The sequence below is a fragment of the Pygoscelis adeliae genome, unplaced genomic scaffold, assembly GCF_000699105.1.
Source record: "Pygoscelis adeliae isolate BGI_AS28 unplaced genomic scaffold, ASM69910v1 Scaffold181, whole genome shotgun sequence".
Lineage (NCBI taxonomy): Eukaryota > Metazoa > Chordata > Aves > Sphenisciformes > Spheniscidae > Pygoscelis > Pygoscelis adeliae.
The window spans coordinates 2,490,848-2,517,128 of record NW_008824360.1 but is presented as its reverse complement, the minus strand read 5'-3'; the positions used below and the strand labels follow the sequence as shown (position 1 = coordinate 2,517,128).

General features: G+C 45.6%; 2 protein-coding genes across 2 annotated transcripts in view; both read left to right on the top strand.

The window, feature by feature from the left end:
* The first annotated feature begins 7,260 nt into the window (after positions 1-7,260).
* LOC103913366 (cytochrome P450 2J2-like) lies at positions 7,261-20,364 on the top strand. The gene is given in 10 exon segments (XM_009319856.1): positions 7,261-7,570; positions 13,205-13,248; positions 13,306-13,468; positions 14,114-14,254; positions 15,904-16,064; positions 16,865-17,041; positions 18,167-18,302; positions 18,456-18,646; positions 19,576-19,714; positions 20,186-20,364. Coding segments are annotated over 10 exon segments (1,641 nt in total).
* Positions 20,365-23,868: 3,504 nt separating this feature from the next.
* LOC103913325 (cytochrome P450 2J2) overlaps positions 23,869-26,281 on the top strand; it is a 4,928-nt gene continuing 2,515 nt past the window's right edge. Inside the window, exons 1-4 of the mRNA XM_009319809.1 lie at positions 23,869-24,057; positions 24,648-24,810; positions 24,963-25,112; positions 25,678-25,863. Coding sequence (XP_009318084.1) covers positions 23,869-24,057; positions 24,648-24,810; positions 24,963-25,112; positions 25,678-25,863 — 688 coding nt within the window. The remainder of the gene's footprint in view (positions 24,058-24,647; positions 24,811-24,962; positions 25,113-25,677; positions 25,864-26,281) is intronic.

The window sequence follows — 26,281 nt, the reverse complement described above, 5'->3', positions numbered from 1 at the left end:
CCCACAGAGAGAGACACAGCACCATCCACTCCAAATTACAGTCGTGTCCAGCATCACTGGCCAAAATGGAGTTAATGGGAGGTAGGAAGAAACTTACCCTGTAGCTCTTTTTTTCTCTTGCTCCCTTCTGAAGCAATGTGTCTTGGCTGCATTTGGCTTAAATAGACCCTTGATCTGCTTTGTTTATGGTAATTTCTTTATTCCTGTGAGAGAGAGAGGGAAGCCAGCACCGAACTGATACTGTTCTGGGACCGCAGATGGGCAGATGGTTTGAAAAAATGATTGCAAGATTTCACTTGCACTCTGGGCCTGTCTTTCACATTTGGGTGTAAAGACCAAGTTTTGTCTTCTGTCACGGGGAGCCTAATTTAGATTGCCTAAAACTTGAAATCAGGTTGAAGGCAAATCCCCAAGGTCAACGACTTCACAGATTTAGAGGTCAAGGAATTGAGGTTAAGAACTGACAAACAAGGATGTCGAGGCAAGATTATGGAAATGAGGATCTGTAGCAAATTCTCTCGTTTCCCCCTTGTAACCTCCTAATGACATTAGTGCCCGTCTTTGACAGTCCCTCCTCAAAGGGGAACTTACTTGAGCACTAAAGATGCTTTTATGAGTCCCAGAAACACACAGGAAAACATGTGGGCAAATCTGCTAAGACCAAGATATGGGACACAGTCCTTAAAAGCCCTGCACCAACTTACAAGAAATGACCTGAAATAAGGAAGAGAGCAAAACACAGTTGGCAGGTGAGTCCTGTGCTGGTTTTGGCTGGGATAGAGTTATTTTTCTTCATAGAAGCTAGTATGAGGCTATGTTTTGGATTTGTGCTGAGAACAGTGTTGATAACATAGGGATGTTTTCATTATTGCTGAGCAGTGCCTTCACGGAGTCAAGGCCTTTTCTGCTCCTCACACCACCCCACCAGCGAGCAGGCTGGGGGTGCACAAGAAGTTGGGAGGGGACATGGCTGAGACAGCTGACCCCAACTGACCAGAGGGATATCCCATACCATATGACGTCATGCTCAGCAGAGAAAGCTGTGGGAAGAAGGAGGAAGGGGGCGACATTTGGAGTGATGGCGTTTGTCTTCCCAAGTAACCGTTACACGTGATGGAGCCCTGCTTTCATGGGGATGGCTGAACACCTGCCTGCCCGTGGGAAGCAGTGAGTGAATTCCTTGTTTTGCTTTGCTTGCGTGCACAGCTTTTGCTTTGCCTATTAAACTGATTTCTCTCCCCCATCCCGGCGGGAGGGAGTGAGCAAGTGGCTGTGTAGTGCTTAGTTGCCAGCTGGGGTTAAACCATGACAGTCCCCACCACCGTATCCCCATCCCAGTCCCTGTGCTGAAAGCAAACGTCCTTTTTTACCCCCATGCTGCTGAATGCACTCAGTTAAAAATTCAATCTTTGCATCTTCTCAGTGAGGTGGAGCACTTCTACTGTCCCTTCTTGCAGCTGCAGAGCTGCAATTCAGAGGCATTAAAGCCAAGATCATAAACCAGTACCTATTAACACTGCCTGCCCAGCTCAAACCACCCACCTCCCAAGTCCTGGGAGTAAGTTAGCATTTTTTGTGATGCATTTTTGTTGTTGCTAATGCAAGTCACTGCTCTGAGGTTGCTGAAGTCATTCACTCCAGAGAGAGTTTCTGGATACCTGGTCCATGGCTGGAAATCTTTGCTGCATATATCTCACCTATCTTCACCTAGGAACACTGTGTGAAGCATGGGCTGGATTTATTCTGCAGGGTGGTGGTTCTTTGACTAAAACACAAGGCACACATTTTTCTGCAAGGTTGTGTCTCATCTCATTCATTGCAGCTTGGTTGCTGCAAGTGAGTTTTCCTCCTGAAGTCAGTGTAGCGCCAGACCTTTTCTCCCTCTTTTCTCTTTATCTTACCCACTGTAACTACACAGAGAGAGTATACCAAGGACAGCTGGATGGATAGGAGGCATTTAATGGAGATGGCTTTAGTTCCCCGTGAAGTTGGTGGACTGAGCCACAGGGCTCACTCCTCCCCTTCTTGTCTGTAGGACTTTTCTACCAGTGTTGGTGAGATCAGGCCCATTTCTTTCCTGTGATTAGATGACAGAAAGCAAAGTGAGAGTCCTCCTTTTCTTTTAATATGTTAGCCTGTGATGGCTAATGAAAAGCTGAAAGATATTTTTAAACTGTAAAGTGAGTAAGATATAACCTATACGGACAGCAAAGTATCCATGTGGATGGAGGCATTAAGTATGGATAAATAAGTACATGGCTGTTTAAGAAGCACCTTATTCACCTGCCTAAAAGACCTGCCATCCTATTGATCTCAGATATATGAATTTATGGCCTTGTTACGAATTTTCTGATGCCTCAGCTCCCTAACATTGAAACATTCATTCAAAGTAGCTATAGCTTTACAAATAGATTTTTTTTTTTCAGAAATAGAGTTTTTCCATCTGTTTGTTCCATTTTCCCATCTGTTCCTCCAGCCTCATAGTCTTGTTCAACCTGTTTACGAAGATTGCCTTTAAGTGAATATATATATATATATATTTTCCATTCCAGGACAATTGTTTCTTTCATAGTGGTTTGATTTGTTCTTAAACTGCCTCTCTGACCTACTCTGGGCACTTTTTCTGCTGACCCATTTACCTTTCCAATACGTGCTTTAATCCATCAATGTGACCGTACCCCTTAAGGCCACGAGGAGTTCTTGTCTGATGCACAATGATCACTGTGGCAGGGCTAGACCGTGACCTGCGGCTAGATCCCAGTGAGAAACCCAGCATGCCCCGTGGATGGCACTATGGTGTCCACCTGGGTACCACAAAGGTGGATAACACCAGGGCATTTCCAGGAGTGCTGCTCTTGGTGAACAGGATGAGTAATTTAGGCATGATGCTTTTTTGCTACACCAAAATAGGACTTGCTGCTACCAGAAGAAGCAGGGTAGTAGACATCCCAATGATTGCACTCTGCCACAATATGTGCTCTCCACCACAATGTTGTTTAGCCACCTGCTCAGGGGCATTTTCTGCACTCATCTAGTGTGACCCAGGTGTTGCTCAGCGGCTAGACATCTTTTAAAAAAGAGTTCTCAAGCAATTCAGAAACATGAGCAGCTTGTGATAAGAAACAGATACATTTAAAATGAAGAATAAATTACTGATAAATAAACTGCCTGTTATCAGTAGAGGCCTCCACGGAAGATGGTCTTGCAGCACCTCACAAGTGTTCCCTTCACTGAAGAACCTCTAGTAGCTTCTGAGTAGTTACTAGATAGAGATTAAGGTACTCAAGGCAGTCCCCAGCCCATGTTGGACCAATCTAGAAAAAATTCTCAGGAATCACTAGCTGGTATTTTATTACAGTTAGATCAGAAGCTGGACTGGATTCGTCTCTGTAATTGTCTGAGAGACACAAGTAAGTGCCCTGTATCATTTCTGCTACAAAGAGAGCACAAATTTGCTTCTCTCCAGGCCACCCAAAAAGTGATCTTTGATTTGTCAAAATAATCCTTTATGCAGAGGAATGGAGAACTTGGAAGATATCCAAAAATGTGTTAATCTACACTTTTTAAATTTCTCTTTTTATGTAAGGGGGGGGGGAACTAATAATAAGCTTGTAAATCATGTGGTTAAGTTTAAAGAAAAATGCTTTGGGAAAGTTTTCTAGCCTTCTGCAAGGCATTTTGTTTCTATTCCTTCTGTCTCTGCAAGACTTTTGCCTTCTACCATTTGCCAGCAGGAGGAAGACTGGAAAAATTCTACTGGTCCTGTCATCACAAGGGACAATTGTGGAGTGGTTTTATTGTTATCCTTCTCATTCTGGTAGAATGAGATCAGACCCCCATTTAGCTAAAGACAAGGCATCTTCTTTTTCATTCCAGATGTGCTAAGCTATTTGTGAACAATGAGGGATTTTGTCATATTCAACATGAAGTTCAACACTTCGTTGCATGTTTGTGAGCTTTTGAAGACTGCTGTGCTCCACCTTTATCATAAAAGGGCTCACAGAAAGTCTTCGGACCCCAATTCCTGGTTTCCATGCAGGAGGATCTGCCCAGAAGGACTCATAGCAAGCACTGGCCTTCCAGACTAAATGCAACATCTACTTCCTTTAAAGGTTTATACTTAACAAGACCATCTTGCTAAGACATGTGCATGATGAGGGGGGAGTAGCCTTTTGCATCAGCGCCTCCTCTTGGTCTTGGCGGTGGCTTTATTTTAGGGTGGTCTTCTGGCCACTTAGAGCTAAGCGGAAATGAGCTATAAATTTACTTCCAAGGGCAACTGTTTGAGCCATGGGATATTAGGCACAAGAGGCCAGTCCTGCATGTTTGATAGCAAGCTCAAGGCTTTACCTTCCATCTCAGCATAGTTTGATAAAAAGTTTATCCATTACCAACCTGTGTTGGTGTGGTTCTCTTTGTTCCCAGAAAACAAAGGCTCTGTGTTCACAGCTAAATCCCCACATACAAGCATTTCCTTTAACTAAACAAAGGCCCGCTAAATAAGAATGTTTCTCCCTTTGGGTAATGATACATTCCCCCACGCTCATGGTATGTGATATTCCCTTTGTTCACTTATTTTATTACTTTTTACAGTTCAGTTTCCATACGCCGCTGCTCATGTGTGGTGCCAATGCTGTTGGTGATGAATTTCTTGCAGAGCTGACTTGAGCAATGTCTCTCTGAAGTAATCATTTTCTGTCTCCCCAGCGATTAGCTGAGTACATAGTCTCCAAGACCTTTCACCAGGCATCCATCAGCAATGAGTTCAAGCTAAGCAAGACCCTACCCTGTTCCAGAGGCTGAGCAAATCACATGCCTATGTTGTAACTAATTATTTCTATTGGCTGATTGTTTTTTAATGCATCTGTTTTACAGGTAAACAGATTTATCTTAGGAAGGCAAAGGTAATAACGATGCTAGGTTTTATTCATTGCCTTCCTTCAGAGACTAAAAAGCTGAATGCTGAAATAGGTGTAATTTAGCTGTACAGAGAAGTCACTTGATTTTCATACGCAGGCAGGATTGCTGGAAAAGATTGGGAAAGCCTGAAAAAATTGTAGAGCCTCCTAACATGACTCCATAAATGGATGACATTAGCCATGTGGTCTCCAGCTTCCAACTCCTCATGAACCTCCCCATTTAAATGGAACATTTTCTAATTGGCAAACTCCCTGGAGAAGCCAATTTCTGGTGCAAGGAGCCCACCACATAGACCCCACATTCAGACAGCTCAAGAACATCAGCCATTTGTGATGTTCAACTCAACCTTATGATCCTAGGTGCAAATCTGAGCATGGGCATCTCGCAGACGTCTCAGCAACTGCTCTGGCAATTGCGATGCTGTTTGTATATTGGTTGTATTGCATTAGCACTCAGAGCTGGCTGAGAGCACACAACCCATGGGTCAAGGAGATCCGAAAAAACAGTGCTTGACCTAAAATGCTTATGACTGAAACACCAGAAGGGTGGAAGGAAGCACAGGTGACAGAAAAGCACTGATCACTGGTACAATTTAGCTGCAATCAGGGGATTGCAGGAGTGGGAACAGATCCTGAAAAGCTTTTTCAGGCTTACAAAATAAGGAAAGGGAAGAAATTCACAAAGTTAAAATTCTTGGAGGGAGATGTCATATGTGTATCCTGTAAGGTAAAGCCATGGGCAGATAGCACTGTCTGGGTGATATCCTCACCCACGGCACTCCTGCATGTTTTTTGAAATTGTTTTTAAAGAAATCTGGGTCTTGAAAACAAAAAGCTATGGCTAGAGATATTCAGGAGTGGCAGTGGCTGCCTTCAATTTAGCATGGCCAGCCTTGAAGACCTGAACCAGTGTGAGTACCATCAAGAGCTCAGCAGTGTCCATATGTAACGGTCCTGCAGAGGGTGAAAGTTTGGGTCCCCCATCCTGGAGTTTTCTGCTTTGGAAGGACCCTTCTTCTTCTTCTTTCCACCACTGCAAAAAAGCTGCTTTCAGTGGAAATTTTACCACGGCTAGATTTTCCTGCCTGCCCTCCCTGGGCTGGGAGAGGGAGGAAGACCTTTACCTGCTGTTTGCTGCCAGGCGGGGGGCACCATGAAGGAAACAAGACCCAGGCGTCTGGCGGCAGCTTTTTCGACTGGATTTTGGTTTGCCTGCCGGGCTGGGGTTGCAGCTGGCTGGCCTGATCTCCTTCCCTCCCACCGGCTCTCACTGAGAGCAGAACATGCCTTCTCCTGCTGATTTCTGCTTGCCATATTGATTGCAGCAGGGTATAATGGAGACAAGTCAGGCAGAAAGCCAGCCACCCTTAAAGAGCAAGCAGAAAAGGATAGAAGAGAAGAAAAACAGGCTGACACTTAGGACGTGGTGGATTTGGGGCAAATTATGCCCCTTTTTCCACTTCACCCCATCCTGCTGCCCAGGACAGTGCAGCAGTGCCTCTTTTTCAGCTCTGCCCAAAAGAAGCATTGTATTGACCCCCATCTACATGGGGAATAAAATCCCCAGAACATGTACAATATCCCTATTGTGCATGGATTTGCAGACTGATTATTCAGAGTGTAGCCAAGGAAAGGTAAGGCTATGACCCATTGTTTTCATGCGATCAATTGAATACTGTCATTTGCATTTAAAACGCTCCGAATTCACACTGTCAATATGCCAAACAGCTGCTCGGGCTTTTCAGCATTCCATGGTGACAATCACACTATCGTACATCATTGGCACCAGGATTTGCAATACTCTCAGTGTCAAAATTTTGTGTTTTTTTTTTTTTTAAGAAAAAAAAAATCTCCCCCCCAAATACCCAAACCTGTGAAAAACCCGCTTTTAAAATGATGGCGTTTGATGCTGCTAAGTAGGCCTTCACAGATGCCAAGATATAAAAATTCATCTCTTTTCTTCCTCTCCTACAATTAAAAGGTAGTTAAGAAAGAGGCTGTTCCTGATAGATCCACCTTCTGTTTTCTCCTTTGTATGCGTATTATTCATTAGCAGTCTAATAAGAGTTTCAAAATGCTCTGTGCCTCTGCCAGCAGGGCATATGTATGTAGACATGTGCTTGTGACAGATAAGTACATAAACAGCATATTGGCACCAGAAAGACATCTGTGCCTAGAAAAACGCTTGTGATATGTACATAAATGACATTTTAGCTCTAGTCAAGTCCTTGTGGCTTTGAGAGGAATATGTGACTGTACTCTTCTCTGTGAATACTGAAAAGGTGCATCTTAGAAAGGAGAGTATTTTAGAGGTTTATGGAGAATCAGAGGAAGAGCTCGGATGCGGGAAGCCGCCCCGTGCGAACAGCCGGGGTTGCAGCCCCGGCTCTGCCAGGTTGCAGCAGACGGCGGCAGAGTCTTGCTGGGGGGATCGTGGGTGGCTGCCGCCGGCAGCGCCGCAAGCATGGCCCCCTCGGGGGGAAGCAACCGGCACCCCCGAAATCTGATTCGATACATCCGTATGGGGTCTGCTGTGCGGGGTGGCACGGGGCGGTGCGGGGCTGGCAAAGGTGATGCAGCTCCTGGCTGTGAAGGGAATAAAATCTTGGCCCAAAGACCAAAAAGTCAGGGGAGTGATCCAGTGTCTGGAGGTACGGGGATTGCTCCCTGTGGCACTTCCTGCTACCTACATTTAATTATCTGGCTGACAAATCTGAATGCAATCCCTTCAACACAATTGTCTTCTACAGCAGAAAAGGGACATTTTGGTCTGTTACAGAAGGGGACCAAGCCTCCTGTCTTCTGGGATCCCTCCTGGATTGCACAATGGGACACTTTGTAGGTCTACTCACACCACTTGGCTTAGGCTCATAATGCCTCAGTTTACCCATTCATGGTCACAGTTGCCTGCCTTATAGCTTTAATTAGTACTGGAAATGTTATTGTGGCCAGGAGGCTATAGTTGAGAGATCTGTGGGAGTCCCAGGAAAACCTGGAGAATATTTGCATCTAGTCTTAGGTAGGAGAATAAAGATGCAAAATTGGAGGCACCTTAGTATTTGCCACACATGCACAGCAGTAAATATGGACTTGGCTTCCTGATTTTGGGGCTTGGATTCAGACTCCCAGAGATATTTGAGCCCTGAGCTCCCATGGAAGCATTTATGTCCCAATGGAATCACCCCAAGTGAGGAACTTTAAGCTTAAGGACTGGGTTCAAACATGTCTTTCCTGAGCTTGCTCCAGGAGGTACGGGTGCCCCAGCACTCTCCGTTCCTTGCCTTCTGCAATTACAAATCTCCTGTAGATTTCATTTGATCCAGTAAAGCAAATCCTAAAAGGAAATGAGTGTCCAGAGCTGCCAGTGCCTCCGGGTCCATTAGGACTCACCCGGGCTGGATCGTGAAATGGCAGCTACACCTGTGTGAAAGCTCTTTGGGACATGGCCTTAACACGCACATCAGGGTGGTTGCTGCCGTTGATCAGCTTGCCTGTGGTGAAAATGGCATCGCTCGTTTGGGCCTGACATAAGGAGGAAAGAAACAGCAAAATATTCCTTGATGTAAATCAGGATGGGTCCTTGGACTTTGATGGAGCCTGTCAGTTGACATGACTTGAGCACATGGCTCCCTGGCTGGGTGGGGGTCTCACACCTCCAATGTGGTGGATGGAACCACAGTGGTGGGTGAGCTGTCACTTGCCTGAAAAAAAGTGTTTGGGGGAAAATTGTCTCCAGTCATTCTCATTTTGCATGTGAGTTTTCCTACATATGTTTCTAATCATTAAGAAATTCTGTAGCTTAAATAATGCTCTGAAAGTACGGTAACTGTTGGACTACATTCTGTTGTAACCTTATTGAATTTCACTTCTCTGGAAAAAATAATGGGATACTATATCTTGAAAAACAAATGGTAATTGCATTTTTAACAGAATGTTTCTCTTTGTGTTTCAAAACCTTCTGCACACAGTTAGACATCTAGCCAGGGAAGAAGGTACAAAGCATATGGGCCAATTTCTGTCTGTTGGCTGTTCAAGATGCCTTAATATTCAAGCAGTGATGTGTGTGTGTCCATGCAATATGGCACAATTTATCTACCCAGTATCCATGAGCTCAGGTGAGGTGATCAAAAAGTTGTGTACTGTGGTCAGAAGAGGTATTCAAGGAAGAATTGGGGACTGTGGGTTTACATCCCACTCCCTATTAGATGTGTGGGTGTACATCCTTATCTCATATTAATTCATATTTTGGTTATCTGGACCACAGAAGACTGATGTTCCTGTGTTTGTGGTGCTGGCCAGAGGCACAGGTTCATCTTCCAGGTGACCAGGATCTTACAGCTAAGGGTCTTTTCGAGACTGCAAAACTAGGAATTGTCCAACACTCTTGTACTGCCCATGCGCTGCAGCAATATGACTTCCTCAGTGCTTTGGGGATTTGCACATCACCATGTGCTGGGAACTGATTTGATTAAAGCCTGGGACCCAAAATAGCATTGTCACAATGCAGTTTGGTAACATGCTAGTGTTATTGTCTACTGAGGTTAGAAGAGCCCTGGTAATACTGGAATGCTCTTCCCTAATTTTTAGTAAATCTGGCGTGTTAAGGACTTTGTGAAGAGATGCATTTGGACATGTGAAGCTTCAAGGCAAAGTAATAGGCTTGAGGTTTCTGACTGACAAGACACATGTGAGTACATGCAAAATGTGCTCCTCCTGCTAAAAATAACATTTCTCCTGTCAACCACGATGCATCCACCCCCACAACACCACCCAGAAGAACACATTAACACCTTGGCTTTGCACGTAGCCCGATTCACAGCAGCCACAAGTGGTAGAGGGATCTGCACTCTGTGTGCATGCTGACAAATCATATGGCATAGCGAAGAACAGAGGAGTGAAACTGGGCTAGCAGAAGTTGACGCCTTATCATCACAGTCCCTTTGAGCATGCTGTAGGCTGACACCTCCACCAACCGAGTCATCTCCCCGATGCCAGGATGAAGAGAACGAGCCCACTATCCTGATTTAGCCTCTGGTAAGCAAGGCTTGGCTTGCCACACTGGGAAGGCTGGAAAAGGTGTGTTGATGCAAATGGGTACGGGAGCATCACGGGTGCACCGGCATGGGGACAAGCAAAGTATGTCCAACCACTGCTGCTCACAGCTGTACTAAGGTGATACGTAAAATATACATTATAGACCAGTCATGTGAGATGTTTCTCCCATTACTGCTCCACATTTGGTGCCTAATACCATCCAGAAACCTGTAAATAATATTTCAAACCAAGAAGTGTTGGGTTGCAGGTAGGTATTACCCTTAAAAAGGACTCCTGCAATAACTAAGGTGCAGGTCTGTCATACAGCCTATGTGTGCTTCTGCTGGCACTGCAGTCACCAAGGTAATGAAAGACATGGACAGCAAAGCTTTTAAAAGTGGTGAAAGACTGAAGAATACCAAAATTTTTCCTAATTATTATTTCCTATGAAAATTTCCTTTTTTTCCTGAAAAATTAAAACTTTCTGAAAAATGTTGAAGACAATAAAAATTTACCATTCTTCTGAACTTTTCACCATAACTTCTAGGCAAATAATTTAAAAAATCATTATTGAGTTTTGCTTTGGTATAAGTTTAGATTGTTTGCAAAGTAAATCTCTTAAAAGAAAAAACAAAAAAAGACCTGGAAAGAAGTTGTAGCTAAAATATTGGCAGGCGACTCAAGGTTGATTGACAGTCACAGAGGTCACTGTCAGTCCACCGCAGCCTCCGCCCGGGACAGCGTGAAGCTTTATTCAAAGGAGATTTTCGGAAAACCCAGGAGATTTAAATGCATAAGTTCCAATCTCTCCTTTAGCTGGCAAGCACATGAGCCTATGTTCTCACTCTTGAAATTAAGCTCCTTTAACTCTCGTTTAAGTGGCTGGGCAGAGCCCTGGGCTCTTGCAGTGCTTCCCTTGTCCGAACTTCACCTGATGACTCTGGCAAAGCCGGGCAGGCTTTGGTGGGCACTGAAGGCATCCAGCCCTTTGCAGACAGTGCTTAGCCCTTAACAGGATCAGCCCCTTAGCAGCTTGTATGTTGTCCATCACCTCAGATGCCTTACCATTTTTTAAATTATGCAACACCCACCATATGTAATTAGCCAAGTAAGCTGCTTTCACCTAACCTCAAATGTTTGTAACACTTATAATCCCAGCTAGCTGTCTGTATAAAGGAGCTCCTTGTTAAGGGCAGAAGGGAGGAATATTCTTCCATAAGAAAATTAGGGAGTTGACAGAGATGTAAAGCTAAAGGATTGCAAGATTGCTTTTGTTTGGGCCAAACGTTTGAGGGTTTGGGGTTGGTTTTGGAGATCCTGGTGTTTAAACTTAGTTATTCAGCAGGTGGTCTGGCAGTAGCTGTATATGAGAAAGCAGCTTGCCCATGGCAAGTCCTGTCCCCAGTAAGCTATCAGCTTCTTAGCTTGTTTTGTTTTCTTTCCAGTCCTTTCTCACTCCTGTTTTAGCAAGTGTAACACGAGCATCAAGTCCCTTCCTGGGACAAAAATCCGTGAGTTCATCAGCCAAGATGGAGCTTCAGTTTTGGCCCGATTTGGTTTCTCTCTTGGAAAACCTGAACAGTTGGACACTCCTGGTGGTTCTGATCACGTTTCTTTTGATTATATACCTTGTGATAAAGAGGCATCCCAGGAATTTCCCTCCAGGGCCACAGCTCTTTCCTCTCGTGGGAACCTTTGTGGACTTTAAGCAGCCCCTCCATCTTGCGCTGCAGAAGGTAAGAGCTCCATGGACATTTCTCCTACTAACAATATTTTACCTCTTCAGTGACTTTTGTCACCAAACCTGTGAAGCAAGGGCAGCCTCTGAAGAACTAGCTATATAATAACCATGTATGAGATACAATCCTTCTTGGTTTTCTCTCTTAGTATCACCTCCTCTTCCATGGGAGTAGGAAGGTCCAATGGGAAAGAAACCCATAATGGAAGAAGACCTACATGTTCCTCTTCTTTCTTCCCATCTGACCATGACCATTTTTTGCTGGAGCCCAGGAAGGGTTTGGAGGGTCTGGGCCAGGCTGGGGGAGGGATCGCAAGCGCTGTGTGAGAAATGAACTGTTTGGACTGTGAACATCACCTCTGGAAATTGTATTGTCATTGTCTTTGCTCAGAGGCCAACGATTTGCCCCATTACATCTAAAAGAAACATTTAAGACCCTGAGTTAACCATCCCTGTGGCTTCTTCTGTGTCGCAGAAAGAGACAGTGATTGCTCTGGAAAGGTTTCCAGAGCTTTGACTCCCTCCAAAGCCAACAGAAGAGAGATATTTTATACATGCTGAGTATGCTTCTCCGAAAAAGTGGAAGGAGAAGTTCCGACTTGCTGGTTGCAAATATCCTTTCTGGTGACTATTTTTCTCTTGCTTTTACTTAGCAGGCTGTCGCCAGCCTATCTGCCCTGGGTTTTCACAGGCCACTAGGATGGGTGTCCCCTAGGGAAACCGTTGGGGAAGGCTGAGGCAGCATGCTCAGGATATTTTGTCAATACACACAATTATTATTAATAAAATTAGTCACATTCATTTACATGCACACAATGACTGAGACACCCATTTGGCCCCAGACTGGTTTCATGAGTCACCATGGCATTTCAGGGTGACCATGTATGTCCTTTCATGTAGACTCATACTAAGAAGAAGACGGCCCGAGCTCCTTGGCAGAGTGGGGCCCAAGAGATGATATGATCGCCCTTTGCTCTTACACATCAGGGAGTTGAACGCTGCACAGGAGACACTAATGTCAGCAAAGTTCATGGAAGGAGAATGGCTATAATTTAGCCATAAATGTACTCAGGCTTAAAATTAGAAGTAGGTTTCTAGCCATCAGCAGTTGGAGCCACTTTCTAAATAGAATAGCTGGAACAAGAAACCACACTACTTTAGACACAAAATTGATGAAAGGGATTATTTGTTGTGCCTTGCCCTCAGCAGCAAGAGCCTGGGCGTGGTGACCCAGGTGGTGACTTTACCTCTAGTACCCTTCCTGTGAAAAAGAGGGAGGGAGCAGATGCCCATCAGCTACAAAGCAAGTAATGTCCTTGTTACAAGTTAAATTGATGCAACTGCCTGGTGAAACCCAGGTCACACCCACTAACAAATATAAGCAAACCATCTCTCCCACACTACAGCTCTCTAACATTTTTATGCCGTCTCCAGCCTTCATGGAATAGTTTAGGTTGGATGGGACCTGCAGACTTGGGTTTGGGTTTTTCTTAAGTCCCCTTGCTCCAAGCAGGACTAAATTCAAAGTTAGATGCCATTGCTCGAGGTCTTGTCCAGGTGAGTTTTGAAAATCTCCACCTTCTTGCTCTCAGAAGGCGATGAACTCTCTTTCAGCTTACTGGTCAGTACAGGAACATCTTCAGTGTGCAGTTTGGAAGTCTGACTTTTGTGGTAGTCAACGGGTACCAGATGGTGAGAGAAGCTCTTGTCCACCAGGCTGAAATATTTACAGATCGGCCAAATAGTCCACTCCTCTAAGAAATATTTAGAGGCTTTGGTAAGCACAGCTACCAGGATTTTGGTACAAACGTTTCATCTATCTGCAATGATAACAATTAGAGTGAAAGAAACAGGTTGAATTCAACCCTTGTTAACTGCACCCATAAAAGATTGCACAGAGGAAAGCAAGAACTGAATTCAGTCTAATAATCTCACAGGTGTATGTTTTAATCTCTCTGGGATTTAGGGATGATGATGGGATCAAAGTCAGGTCTTGATGAAAGAAGAGAAATAAATGCAAGCTGCCCAGCGATCGATACACTTGAAGAGTTTTCCCCTTGGTTTTAATTTCTCCTTTACTTTTTCTCCCCCAGTTGCATATAGCTCCAGAGACGGGGTATGGTGCTCCTGCCTGCAGCTCTGCCAACAGCGTGATAGTACTTATAGTATTTTGGCTTACACGTTTTTTTCCCACGCAAAGTGACAAAGTAGCAGATTAAAGCAAATCCATAAAGCTAGATCTTTAGCATAAGCCAATTACTCTTGAATTTTAATTCCCAGGCAAAGCTATAGTTTTTCAATGTCTGTGGGGTTTGTTTGCTTTGGTTTGGGGTTTTTCTTCAAGATGAATGGCCATTTCTGAATCCTATCACTCATACATGACCCAGAGCGAGGTTTGTTCACTTGTTTTTTCCACCTACAGGGCTCATATCATCAAATGGGCATATATGGAGGCAACAGAGAAAATTTGCTTCAGCAACACTAAAAAGCATTGCTGTAAGTTTTGAGGACAAAGTGCAAGAGGAGAGCCGGTACCTTGTGGAGATGATTGAGGAGGAGAAAGGTAGGTGGTTAAGGTACAGCACCATGCCCAAAGCTTCCAGCTAAATGAACAGCGGGAAGTAAAACTCTTACTCTGATGCAGCTCCTAACATGCAAAACATTTCTTCAGTCGCTCAAATCTCTATCTTATACTTCCAGAATGTACCTTTTAGCACTTATTTGGGACCTCAGGCCTACTATTTTAGTTCTTCCTTATTAATATTAAGCAAATATATACTAGGTGTTTATTAAAACTTGCATATTTATATGGCTAAGAAAGTCTCTCCTGTATTCTGTGAAGGAATAAACGCAGCTCTCATGCTATCAGGCACGTATGCTCAGAGGCTTAGTTAACCTCTGCTTGTCCTTGGTTTTGCAAAATATTTTAAAACTTGTTTAGTCAGGCTTTCCTTTTGTATCATGCACAGATGAAGCATGTGCCTTGCTCTTTTATGGTCCAGCTTTTAAGAACTGCCAGAGGGATATTAGTAAGAATAATTTGTATGTTGGTACATGGGTGATGTTGCACTTCAGCTTTAAATAGAAGCAGATGGGGTTTAGCTAATTCTATGGAGCTATATATAGTAAACAAGAAAGATCTAAATAGGAATTGTGAAATTATATACTGAACTTGCTCCATTTCAATTGCTGTTGCACTGAACAGGCCAAATACTTCATGTTGCCAATTGATTATAGTCCTTTACAGTCCTAATCAATAAACTAATTAAGCTGCTGTTTTAGGCCTTTCTCCCCATTAGTAATGACAAATAGTGATCATGTCCATCACTCTAATATCTGAGCACCAGCCCAGTTTAATTACTTTCTTGAACAGTGGAGAGATCAGCAGTCCTGTGCAGAGTGCGTTGCATTTCAAAGCGATGCTCCCCAGCGTACCAACAGCAGCTCAGGGCTGGACTGAATTCGTTACTGATATTAGTGTCTCATATCATGGCAAGTAGCTCTCCAGGCTGCCTAAATGTGCCGTAGGAGATGGTGGTCTCTGCTCGATAGCTCTTCCAAGGAATGCAGACATGATGAACGTCACACTGACACTTTACTCTTTTAGGAGCTATGTGCATCACATCTATGGGCCATATGAACTATTGCTGGATTTTATAGGCGGCCGCAAAGACTTGCAGTCCTCACCCTCTCCCCTCTCTCCCATCCCACTTGATTTCTTTGTGGTGGACAGTTAAAGGCCAGTGCAATGGCATTTCTGCAGTGTGGTTAGTCCTGAGCTCCCTGCCCCAGGCTAAGCTTTGAGGGACCCTCTCTTGGCATTTAAAATTGACACCAAAAACATGTTGGAGCATGCAAACCCGACAGCCATAATGTGGCATCCTACCAGTTGTTTTCCCTGGAAAACAGTTCAAACCCTGCTTCAGCAGCTCTGCGCTAACATTGGCATGTGCCAGTAGCCTGGGCCGGAGACAGGAGGGAATGTCCTTGGAGAAAGTATGCCGTGGCACACAACGTCCAACCTCCAGCAGGATGTTGGAGGTGATGGGGGTGGTGGGGACCCCAGGACTCGGGGTGAAGCCTTAGCATCACCATGGGTGAAAAGTAGGTGAGGTCTCACCCCAACTTCACAACTGTTGATCTGATAGAGAATGTGGTTTTGACTGAGACTTTAAAGAAAAAAAAAGTTGTCTTTCATTTTGTTTCCTCCAGGACAACCATTTGACCCTCATTATAAAATTAATAGTGCTGTTTCGAACATCATCTGTTCCATAACTTTTGGGAACCGGTTCGACTACCATGACAACCGTTTCCAGGAATTACTGCACTTGCTGGCTGAAACACTGCTGCTAATCAGAAGTTTCTGGGGCCAGGTAAAGCTTTTCTAGCTTCAGCTGCATATAAGAGCTCAGAAACTGGAATTTCTAGGGCACTGATGTAATCTGCTTTTCCCTGTAGAAGAAGAGTCACGTTATAAGGGAAATGACCACCAGTATTGTTTTACATTAGACTGGGTTTATACACAAAATCCTTCAGGAAAGCAAGAAAGCAAGTTAAAATTATTGAGGCACATGGAGAAAAAACACTGCAGGATTGTGAAACCAATCTTATGCCTGACATAACTGAAGAGCAATGGAAAAACCTTAAAAATATCTATGTTTCTACAAAAAGAAGAGTCAATTAGTATCACTCTCAGTGAAAATTCCCTTCTTTTCCCCCACCCCTTTCCCAACTAATTTCTCAAATAACTTTTATTTATGACAAAACTGTCTGAGAGTCCAGGTTTATAACCAAAGTAGGTGGATTTGGGGACAGACTGCGCATAGGTTCTGCATGGCCGCACACCATGGGCCAGGTCTGATCTCTGTCCCCTCCATGGACTCCAGCACTAAGGGGCTCCTCTGCATCCACACTGATTTATGACTCCAGTGGCCACCTCACATTAGGTGACAGCTTTGGCCACCCAAAATTAGAGAACTTTATCAGCAGAAAACATCTGGCCCATTCTTATCTTGTTTGTACTTGTTTACATCTGTGTAACTAAATTGACCTTTGCAGCATTTTTTTTCCTGGTAGCAAGCAGAACTCATAAATTGTACTTCCATCTCAACTGTGATACCTGCTTTTTTTTAACTCAAGAAATGCTCTTTTGCTCTGTTTGATTTCTCACCAGCTGTATAATGCTTTTCCTTTGTTCATGAGATGGCTACCAGGACCCTTTAGGAAAATCTTCAGGCACTGGGAGAAACTTCAATATTTTGTGAAGGAAGTGATCGCAAAGCACAAGGAGGATTTGGACCAGTCCGAGGCAGGAGATTATATTGACTGTTACCTGAAGGAAATAGAAAAGGTAAGAGGGAAATGCCTAAAGTCACCTAAAGCTTAACCCAAGAAATGAGCAGATGAGACTCAAGCAGATGAGACTTAGGGAAGTGATCGTGCCCCTGTACTCGGCACTGGTGAGGCCGCACCTCAAATACTGTGTTCAGGTTTGGGCCCCTCACTACAAGAAGGACGTTGAGATGTTGGAGCGTGTCCAGAGAAGGGCAACGAGGCTGGTGAAGGGTCTGGAGAACAAGTCTTATGAGGAGCGGCTGAGGGAGCTGGGGTTGTTTAGCCTGGAGAAAAGGAGGCCCAGGGGAGACCTCATCGCTCTCTACAACTACCTGAAAGGAGGTTGTAGCGAGGTGGGTGTTGGTCTCTTCTCCCAAGTAACTGGCGAAAGGACGAGAGGAAATGGCCTCAAGTTGCACCAGGGGAGGTTTAGATTGCACGTGAGGAAAAATGTCTTTACTGAAAGAGTAGTTAAACATTGGAACAGGCTGCCCAGGGAAGTGGTTGAGTCACCATCCCTGGAGGTATTTAAAAGACGAGTAGATGAGGCGCTTAGGGACATGGTTTAGTGGGCATGGTGGTGTTGGGTTGACGGTTGGACTCGATGATCTTGGAGGTCTCTTTCAACCTTAATGATTCTATGATTCTAAGGCTTTTCTGTCAGAGGAGCCTGTGCTTCCCACATTACCTTCTCCTCCCTACCTCTTCCACGTCAAGCTTTTAGCAACAGCAGGAGCCTGATCACTTTGAAAACACACAGATTTTTTTTTTTTCATTTGAAAGTATTTGCACTTTGTCTTCTTCCATTTTCCATTCTGTTATGCAGCGTAGGAGGACTCTCGGAACATGTTCACGTTTCTATGAGAGCTCGCAGGCCTGTGTTTGCTATCATGAAACTTCACATTTGAAAACGCTACCTGCTTTCAAAAGTCGCTCTACAGCAAACAGAGTGTCTTTCAAAGCATTCCGCAGGGCTTGTAAATAAGTGAAAGTAAGGGGTAGAAATTTCCAAGTCCAGGGGTGATGGATAATAAAATAGCAGCAGGACTTGACTTATATATGGATGGTTTTGGATTGGGTTCTTGAAAGCATCTCCTCCCTAATAAGACTTTTCATTGCCATGCTTTTCCCCAAGTTTAAGGGTGCCACCGGCTCATATTTCCATAAGGAAAACCTGCTGTGCTCCACCCTGGACCTCTTCTTAACCGGGACTGAGACAACAGCAACCGCCATCCGCTGGGCTCTGCTCTACATGGCCACGTACCCCCACATTCAGGGTAGGGCCACTGATGGGTCCTTCATTTAGCCCAAAACCAGATAAGTGAAACTCAGAGTATTTCCAGCTTTACCACATGCTGGACATGCGTATGCCCCAGTTTTCTTGTTGGGAACCTTTTGAGTACAGGTCTTTTTTTTCTCTCTTTCCATAGAGAAAGTGCAACTCAAAATCGACACGGTGATTGGCCAGTTCTGCCAGCCTGCCATGGCCGACAAAGAGAACATGCCATACACCAGCACGGTGCTGAGTGAGGTCCTGCAGATGGGCAACATTGTGCCACTGGGGGTGCCCAGGATGTCCACCAGCGACACCACCCTGGCTGGCTTCCACCTGCCCAAGTACGTGGAGACCACCAGCCCTCCCATTGCCCCACCAGAGCGAGGTCTTCATGGCCCAAGTCCCAGTTCTCATCTGGAGGGGAAACAACCAGCAGGATCTTATGGAGATATCACAGTTATATAGAAAATATAAGCCCTCCTGATGGACGCTGTAGGGCTCTTATGGGTCTCACCTCCTTATGGAGGAGAATTGTGAGATCCTACAGTGTTGGTCAAAATTTTCAGTTTTACAAGGTTTATCCCTTAAATTTTGTACAAGACACCCTCCAGGTATTATGGGAATAGAGGGCCAAGAAACATGGAATAGCAAACACTTTGAGTTCGTTAATTCCACAGAGTGTTAAAAATCATCTATTAAAAGTAGCTCTTGGTAAAAGCCAGGTAATAGGTATTGATGCGTACACACTGTTCTGGCATTATGAAAGCAAATATGAAATTTAGATATATCTAGTCTCTTCCATGTATATGATTGGTTGCATCAAGGAAAATTAAAGATAAAAAAATATGGGCATTTTGCTCCACACTGATTAAAATATTTTTCTTTTTCTGATGGAGGATGTGGAAATAAACCAGATCAGGTTTTAAAAAAGAAAGCACAATAAAGCGGATCAACTGAAAATTATTTAGTTAAATTGCTTCAAATTCCTATGGGAACACAATGTTATCAATTTAAAGATGGTTTATATTAACATCACCAGTCACAGCAGCACAAGGTACGGATCAACACTGTGGTGATATACAGAGGAGCACAGAAGTGAACAATCCTGTAGGCTTTCACCCTCATTTAATTACATAGCTGAGGAAAAAAAATTTTGCCCTTTAAAAAAAATGTAGTTTACAATTGTGTGTGGAACAGAGCTAATAGTAAATGAGTCTGACAACACATCAGCTCCTCTCCGTCATGTAATCGCCTGTTTTCTCCACCTCTTGCAGGGCACCACCCTGATGACCAGCCTGACTTCGATAATGTTCGACAAAAATGTGTGGGAGACTCCAGACACCTTTAATCCTGAACATTTCCTGGAAAACAGCCAGTATAGGAGGCGGGAGGCTTTCCCGCTTTTCTCTGCAGGTAGGATGATGGATGGGGAGTTGGTTTTCCTCTTTGCAATGCTTTTTTTTTCCCCCAAGAGACCCCCTCCAGAGTAGGGATTACTGCTCCTTGTCCGGCTTTCAGCCCATGCCCAGCATTTCCCACAGTGTAAATTCCTATAACAGTTAATACTGACTGCTTGGAGCAGGAGGGAAATCAATTTGTTATCACAGGATGAAAAAATAAGGCTTTTTCCTCTTGCGCAAGCTGCATAACTGGCTTTTTTTCGATGAGTTTCCCCTCTTCGTCTATCCAAACAACCATCGCAGTTTGCTCAGCAGTAAATTTCTGGGGAAGATTTCTGCAAAATGTGTGGGTGAACATTGCCACCTAACCTTTCAAGGAAGAAAAGCTCCTGCAGCCTGTGCAAGGCGGCGCATGAGAGAGGAGCCTGAGAGGTGGTTGAAGCTTGCTCGGGACTCGGTGGGGTTATTTTTGCTCCTTTTCCAGGCAAGCGGGCTTGTCCCAGGGAGCAGCTCGCCAGGACTGAGCTCTTCATCTTCTTTGCAGCCCTCCTGCAGAAGTTCACCTTCCGGGCACCGGCGGCCGCTGCGTTAACCTTCGCCTTCATGCTCAGCCTCACGTGCTGCCCCAAGCCCTTCCAGATCCGCGTGCTGCCTCGTGACTGAGGCCGGTGTGGGGCTGCCCCGCGCCCCCCAGCTTCAGCCCACCACAAGCCTGGAAAGTGCCCCTTCTCCTATCCGTCCCATAGACTTTGGGCCAAAATGATGAGCCACGGATGTCTAGCACCCACCCACATGCAGGTGACAGTGGGAAGGGCAGGAGGGCCACATCCTGCACACTGCAACAAGGACAACCCTTGGGGCTTTTCCCTTCACCTCCTGCATCGTCCTCTCTATCAGTTTGACAAAATGCATGAATTAAAAAACCTTATCACTTAATTTCTGCTGTTAGCACCTCCCAGGAAGGTGTCTGCCAGCTGCAAAACCATGGGCACAGTTGGGTCCACGGTGGCTCTTTCACAGAGGATATGTCCACCGCTCAGACATCATTTAGCAACTCCTAAATCCCAATGCTGCAGCACCCTGAATGGCCACGGGCTGTGTTTTCTGAGGTCTCCCTGGTCAGTGGGGGCAGCTGGCCTTGGATGTACAAGCTCTGGGTTCATGCATCGACCAGTTTGGACTTTTAGGTGGCCACGGCCGATCCTTAGGCTCAGGTGGCCTTGGCCTCGGTTTGGTGTACGTTCCCCATACCACCTTGTTGCTGCTTTGGAATGGAAATAGAGATCCTTGCAGCAGGAGCATGCAGTTTTTAAATCCCATACATATATGGAAGTTTTAATTAGGAGGCTACAGGGTGGTAGAAGCAGCTTGTACCATATGCCAACCCAAGTGGGATGGCATGAGGAGCCATGCCTCCAGGTCATGAATGGCTATAAAAATGCAATATTGCAACTGTATGAGGGAAAGGTTTATCCAAAAAGGTTTGTGGTAGTAAAATACACAAGGGGAAAGAAACATTGCAAAATAATAATTGCATGGGCTTGCTCAGGAGTAGTTTAGCCGAAGCCCAACAGAACAAGAAGCAGCAGAGAATGTCAGAAGGGTCGTGCCCGCGGCGGCTCACTGCTGGCCATCAGGAAGGAAATGGCGGTGTGGAGGCTTTGCGGTGGGAAGTCATGAGCTCGCCCGCTTCCCTTCCACTTCTGGCAAAGATTTGTGGCCATGCGCAACAGGCATGTCCATAGTGTGGGGCCGAGGAGGTGGGCGAGGGGCACGGCACCGCCTGTGACGGAGACATTGCTTCTGCCCATACCAGGGTCTCTTTGGAAAAGAAGTAATTACATATGCAACTTGTAGAGAATTTTTCCATTTATGTGACCAAGCATTAATGCTTAGAAATGCTGTCTCCTGTGTGCTTTTGTTTGGAATATAGTCACAGCAAAGATTGGGGGTTTTTCCTCTTTTTTCCTTCTCCCCTTTCATGACTGACTTTTCTATGGGCACCCACGAAGGATACTGAATAGTTAACAGGAAAAGAGGATTAAATCACATTTCATTTCCACTGGCTTTAGCTTCCATCTCTGGCAATAACCACCTTTGCTGCGTTACAAAGCAATCACTGTGCAGTGGCAGATTTATGCCACATGGGAGAGTCCTTTGCACATCACATCCCTGCCACACTGGGCACACAGGGATTTTGTCAATGAGCTGTCCTTCTAACTGATCACTTCAATCCTATTGCATTTTTAATTACTGTTTCGCAGTTACAGGCTCCTGTGGGTTTTTTTTTCTTTCTAAAAAAAAAAAACATAAAAGATCTGTGGACTTTTTTTCACCTATCAAGTTTTCAAAGCCATTCAGGACTAGGCACTGGTTTCTCTCCATTTTTTTATTCACTTTGGTGTAGGTCTGACCTCTGGTATGTGGCTACAGCTTGTGTTATTTGCACTGCCTTAGTAAACAAATATTGATCTCTTCCCTCTTCCATTTCAAACTTGCCTTTCCCTGTTACTTTAGGGTTTCCTTCCCTACTCATGGAGAAGATTGAAGATTGAAGTCGTCTTCTTTTACTTTTTTTTTTTAAATCAGTTGGGGGAAAAAGCCAAACACCCCCCGCCCCCCATTTTTAAATGTAATGATCCTATACCATAAAGTCAGGAGGCATTAATTTGTTTGTTTTTTGAGTAGAACATCTCATGTGAGTGAAGGGGAACACGTGCATCTCCACAGAATCATGGCTAAGTGCGCTTAAAAGCTAGAGGTAAGAGAGATTCTCCTTGAAAACAGTTTTTCCCCTTTAAGTTCCACAATAAAACAGTGATTTAACTTTTCAAGTTTCTCAGGTGTAAAGGTTATGCAGCGGCTTCGCTCTTGCATGCATGGCATTGCTCCAGTGGTGCTGGTGCATCTCTGTGCCTTGTCTTCAGCACTGGACAACCCCAACGGCCACAACTGCTGTCCCCAAAAGAGAGAAAATGAACCCAAATCATCCCCCAGAGCACGAGATCACAGCTGACAACTGCAAACGGCCACGGCAGAGCCACATGGTGCAATGGCAAACTGCTGGTGCAAGTGCCCCTGCTTCTTTCAGAATAAAATGCAACATATATGTCAAAATTCAATGTGGTGCATGTGCATGATTAACTACCTTTCTCAGAGCCATTCTTAGATGGGAAAATTCGGCACAGCCTGTTACCAGCTACCACCGAAGGGCCACAGCCTGCAGAGCTGGGCATCTGCTTTGGCTTTTCAGCACCTGCCTTAGCTTTGTTGGGCTTTGGTACAGCTTTAGCACAGGCTACAGACTCAAAGGCCAAGGCAGGTGGGAAGAGAAGGCTGGAGGGCTCGGGGTAGGGCCAACCTCACGGCCGGAGCAGGTTGCTCTGCTTGCACTTGTCTGGCGGAGATCAGAAAATTACGGTGCTTAGAAACTGCTGCAGATCCTGGCAGGCTGTTTGCCAGGCCACATCACCCTGACACACCGAAACCTCAACCCATGAGTCAGACGGTTTGTGAAAGGGTTGTGCAACCTTATCTCACATGTCCCCACTGACCTAGGGCTTGATCTGGGACTCTTCGTACCAGTGAATGAGCTGCAAACGAGGAAAGCGCGAGGTGCTCGAAGCGTCTGGAGCCTCCCCGGCACCGTGAAGCCGACGCTGGGACGTGGCACGGTGAGGGCACCACAGGGAGGAGAGAGCAGGGCTCGCACTGAGCCATGGGCTCGTGGGAACGGCATAGCAAGGCTGCTGGAAGGTTTTAATCCCAGCTCTGCAAAGCTCGTTTCTGTCCTTTAGACAAGGACGCGGATCACTGGGGTTTTGTAAAGCGACAGTGGGAGGTGGGAAGGGAAAGGGGGAGCTGGGGGTGTTTTGGTTTGTGTTTTGATTTGGGTTTTTTTAATGACATTAGAGGAAATGCATGAGTTTCATCAAGAAGGGGTTTAATCAAACGGTCCTTGCTGAAACCTGGGAAAGCAGGAGTCTGAACGGAGCCTCCAGGCCAGGTCAACAAAAGCCACTCCATGCTGCCTTGTGTTTGTGCCCACAGCTACGGCAGCACATTGCCCATCTCCCCCTGTCCCTGGGGGGTTTGGTGGTGCCCTGTGAGCTCAACCTGCCCTGACCTGCCAGGGGACACATCCCTGCGGAGCCCCACCATCCACCCATGCTGCGCTTCCTCTGGGAGAGCATCTCCTTCCAGATGCTCCTTGTCTTCCTCATTGTCTTCCTGCTCGTCGCCGACTACATGAAGCACAGAAAGCCAAAGCACTTCCCTCCTAGCCCCTTCTCCTTCCCCTTTGTGGGGCACATCCACCTGATGAACTTCAGCAATCCCCAAATTATGGTGCAGAAGGTATGGGGGTGGTGGGCACCGCGGGGAAGGGGATGGAGGGGATTGTGGCTACGCAACCTTTGCAGCGCGGGGAGGGGGTTAACCCAAATCCCATGACCCATGAGGACTCAGAGGAGCCCACCCTGGGGTGGACAGGAGGTTTGCCCTTGGTCAGCAGCAACATGGATAAAGTTTGCCCGGGTACGAGGAGGGGGACAAGTGTGGAGTGATCCTTTGGGCAAAGGGCACAGCATGACACCACGGGTGCAGTCACGGCTATAGGAGCCACATAGATCTGAGTAGGGACTGGAAGGGTGTTTGGGAAGGGAGTGAAATGAAGGCTGGATAACACAGGACTGAAAAATCAAACCTAGAGCATTTTACTTGATTTATGGCCAGTTAACACCAACTCCTGATCAGTGATTTGGGAAAAGAGGAAAGAAAAAAGACCATACGCAGACAAGCAGACACTTGTGCAAACACCCCCTCTCCCCTCCCGCGCTCAGCTTCCCTTACTTTCACCTGTGTCCCCTACCAGGGCTGTCCATGTCCTGACAGACAGATTCATTGCAAATGCATCCCCTTTTATTTATTTCCCACCCCCCTCCCAGCTTACTGAAAAATACGGGGACATCTTCAGCATGCAGCTGGGCAGCACATCGTTTGTGTTCATAAACGGACTGCGGATGGTTAAGGAAGTTCTTGTAAACCAAGGGGAAAACTTCATAGATCGCCCTGAAATTCCTATTGACAGCGAGGTCTTCAGCAGCATGGGTGAGTTATCCCTCAGGGGACATACTTCAGCTGTAGGGTCAAAGCATTGACCCTGCAGAGGTCCGAGATGGCTGGAGGTAAGGCAGAGCCCTGGAGCTTTTTCCCCTCAGTGGAGGAATCTGCCTTGGCTCATGGTGGGGTGTTTCTGCCAGGACTGGTCTCCTCCAACGGGAACTTGTGGAAGCAGCAGAGGAGGTTCACCTTGACCACCCTCCGAAACTTCGGCTTGGGAAAGAGGGGCCTGGAGGAGCGCATCCAGGAGGAGTGCCAAGGCCTCGTGGATGCATTTGGGGATGAGCAAGGTGAGTGCCATGGCCCTCATAAGCTGTGCTGAAGGCAGGAATGGGTATGGCCTATTATAATTTCACCTATGATTCACTGCATGCTGAAAAATACCTCACCTGGCAAGCAATGCTAGCACCCTGCCTGCATCCCAGCTCCCTTTTACAGGTGTTTTGCCTTCAAACTGACTGGTGAATGCAGCTAGGTAACACCCAAAGCATTATCCATAGCCCACCTTCAGCCTATTGCTCTCTTGGAGATCTCTGGAAAATTCCATGTGTGTGTAAACACTGATGTTTCCAATGAATTCAAATGACGTCCGCTCTTCTGCAGACCTTGCTTTCCAAAGTAAACAAACATCTCCATAATCTGATTGAACTGGGACTGCTGGGGCTGCCCAGCCTAGCTTGGCCAGCTCATGGGGGCGGCGAGGCATCCCAGGAGAGCAGTGAGATGGGAGGGTGCCCATCAGGGGCCACTCATTTCACTCGTATTTGTTGAATATTTTACCTCTGACAACTGTGTTTTTTTCTCCTTTTCTGTGAAGACTGGAAGAGAATTGATCATTCCCTTTTCCTTCTTCAGGGAATCCTTTCAACCCTCACTTTAAAATCAATAATGCCATTTCAAACATCATCTGCTCCATCACCTTTGGCAATCGGTTTGACTACCATGATAAGGAGTTCCAAAAATTGCTGCAGCTGATGGACGAGACAGTTAGCCTCCATGGGACCATCATGAGCCAGGTACAGCCCTCCTACCACCAACATGGACAGTGTGCAGTTTTGCAGGGCCATAGTTTCTTCTCTGGAGTCAACCTCAAAACTCGTAGCATTTTCATCACCAAACTTTGTTGTCATTCCCTATTTCTTTGCACGGGGTAGATTTGCCTGTAATTTCTTTCTGCCTTATTTTCAAGCTGTGAAATGCTCATGTTGCTCTCTCTCACCCAACATCACCTTTCCTGCCCATTGACTGCCAACCTGCCTGCCGTAACACCAGGTGATGCACAAGTCACTCCATAATAGGAATACCAATCCCTTGTAATGCTCTTCTGGAGCTGAGCTATTTCTACCAACTCCAGCAATTTAGTAAGCGTGGCATTGCAGGCTCCTCAAGTTTTGATAACAGAAGAGTTTTTTCAGTCCTGTATTTAATTTGCTTTTCTCCTTTTGTGTCCAAAGCTGTA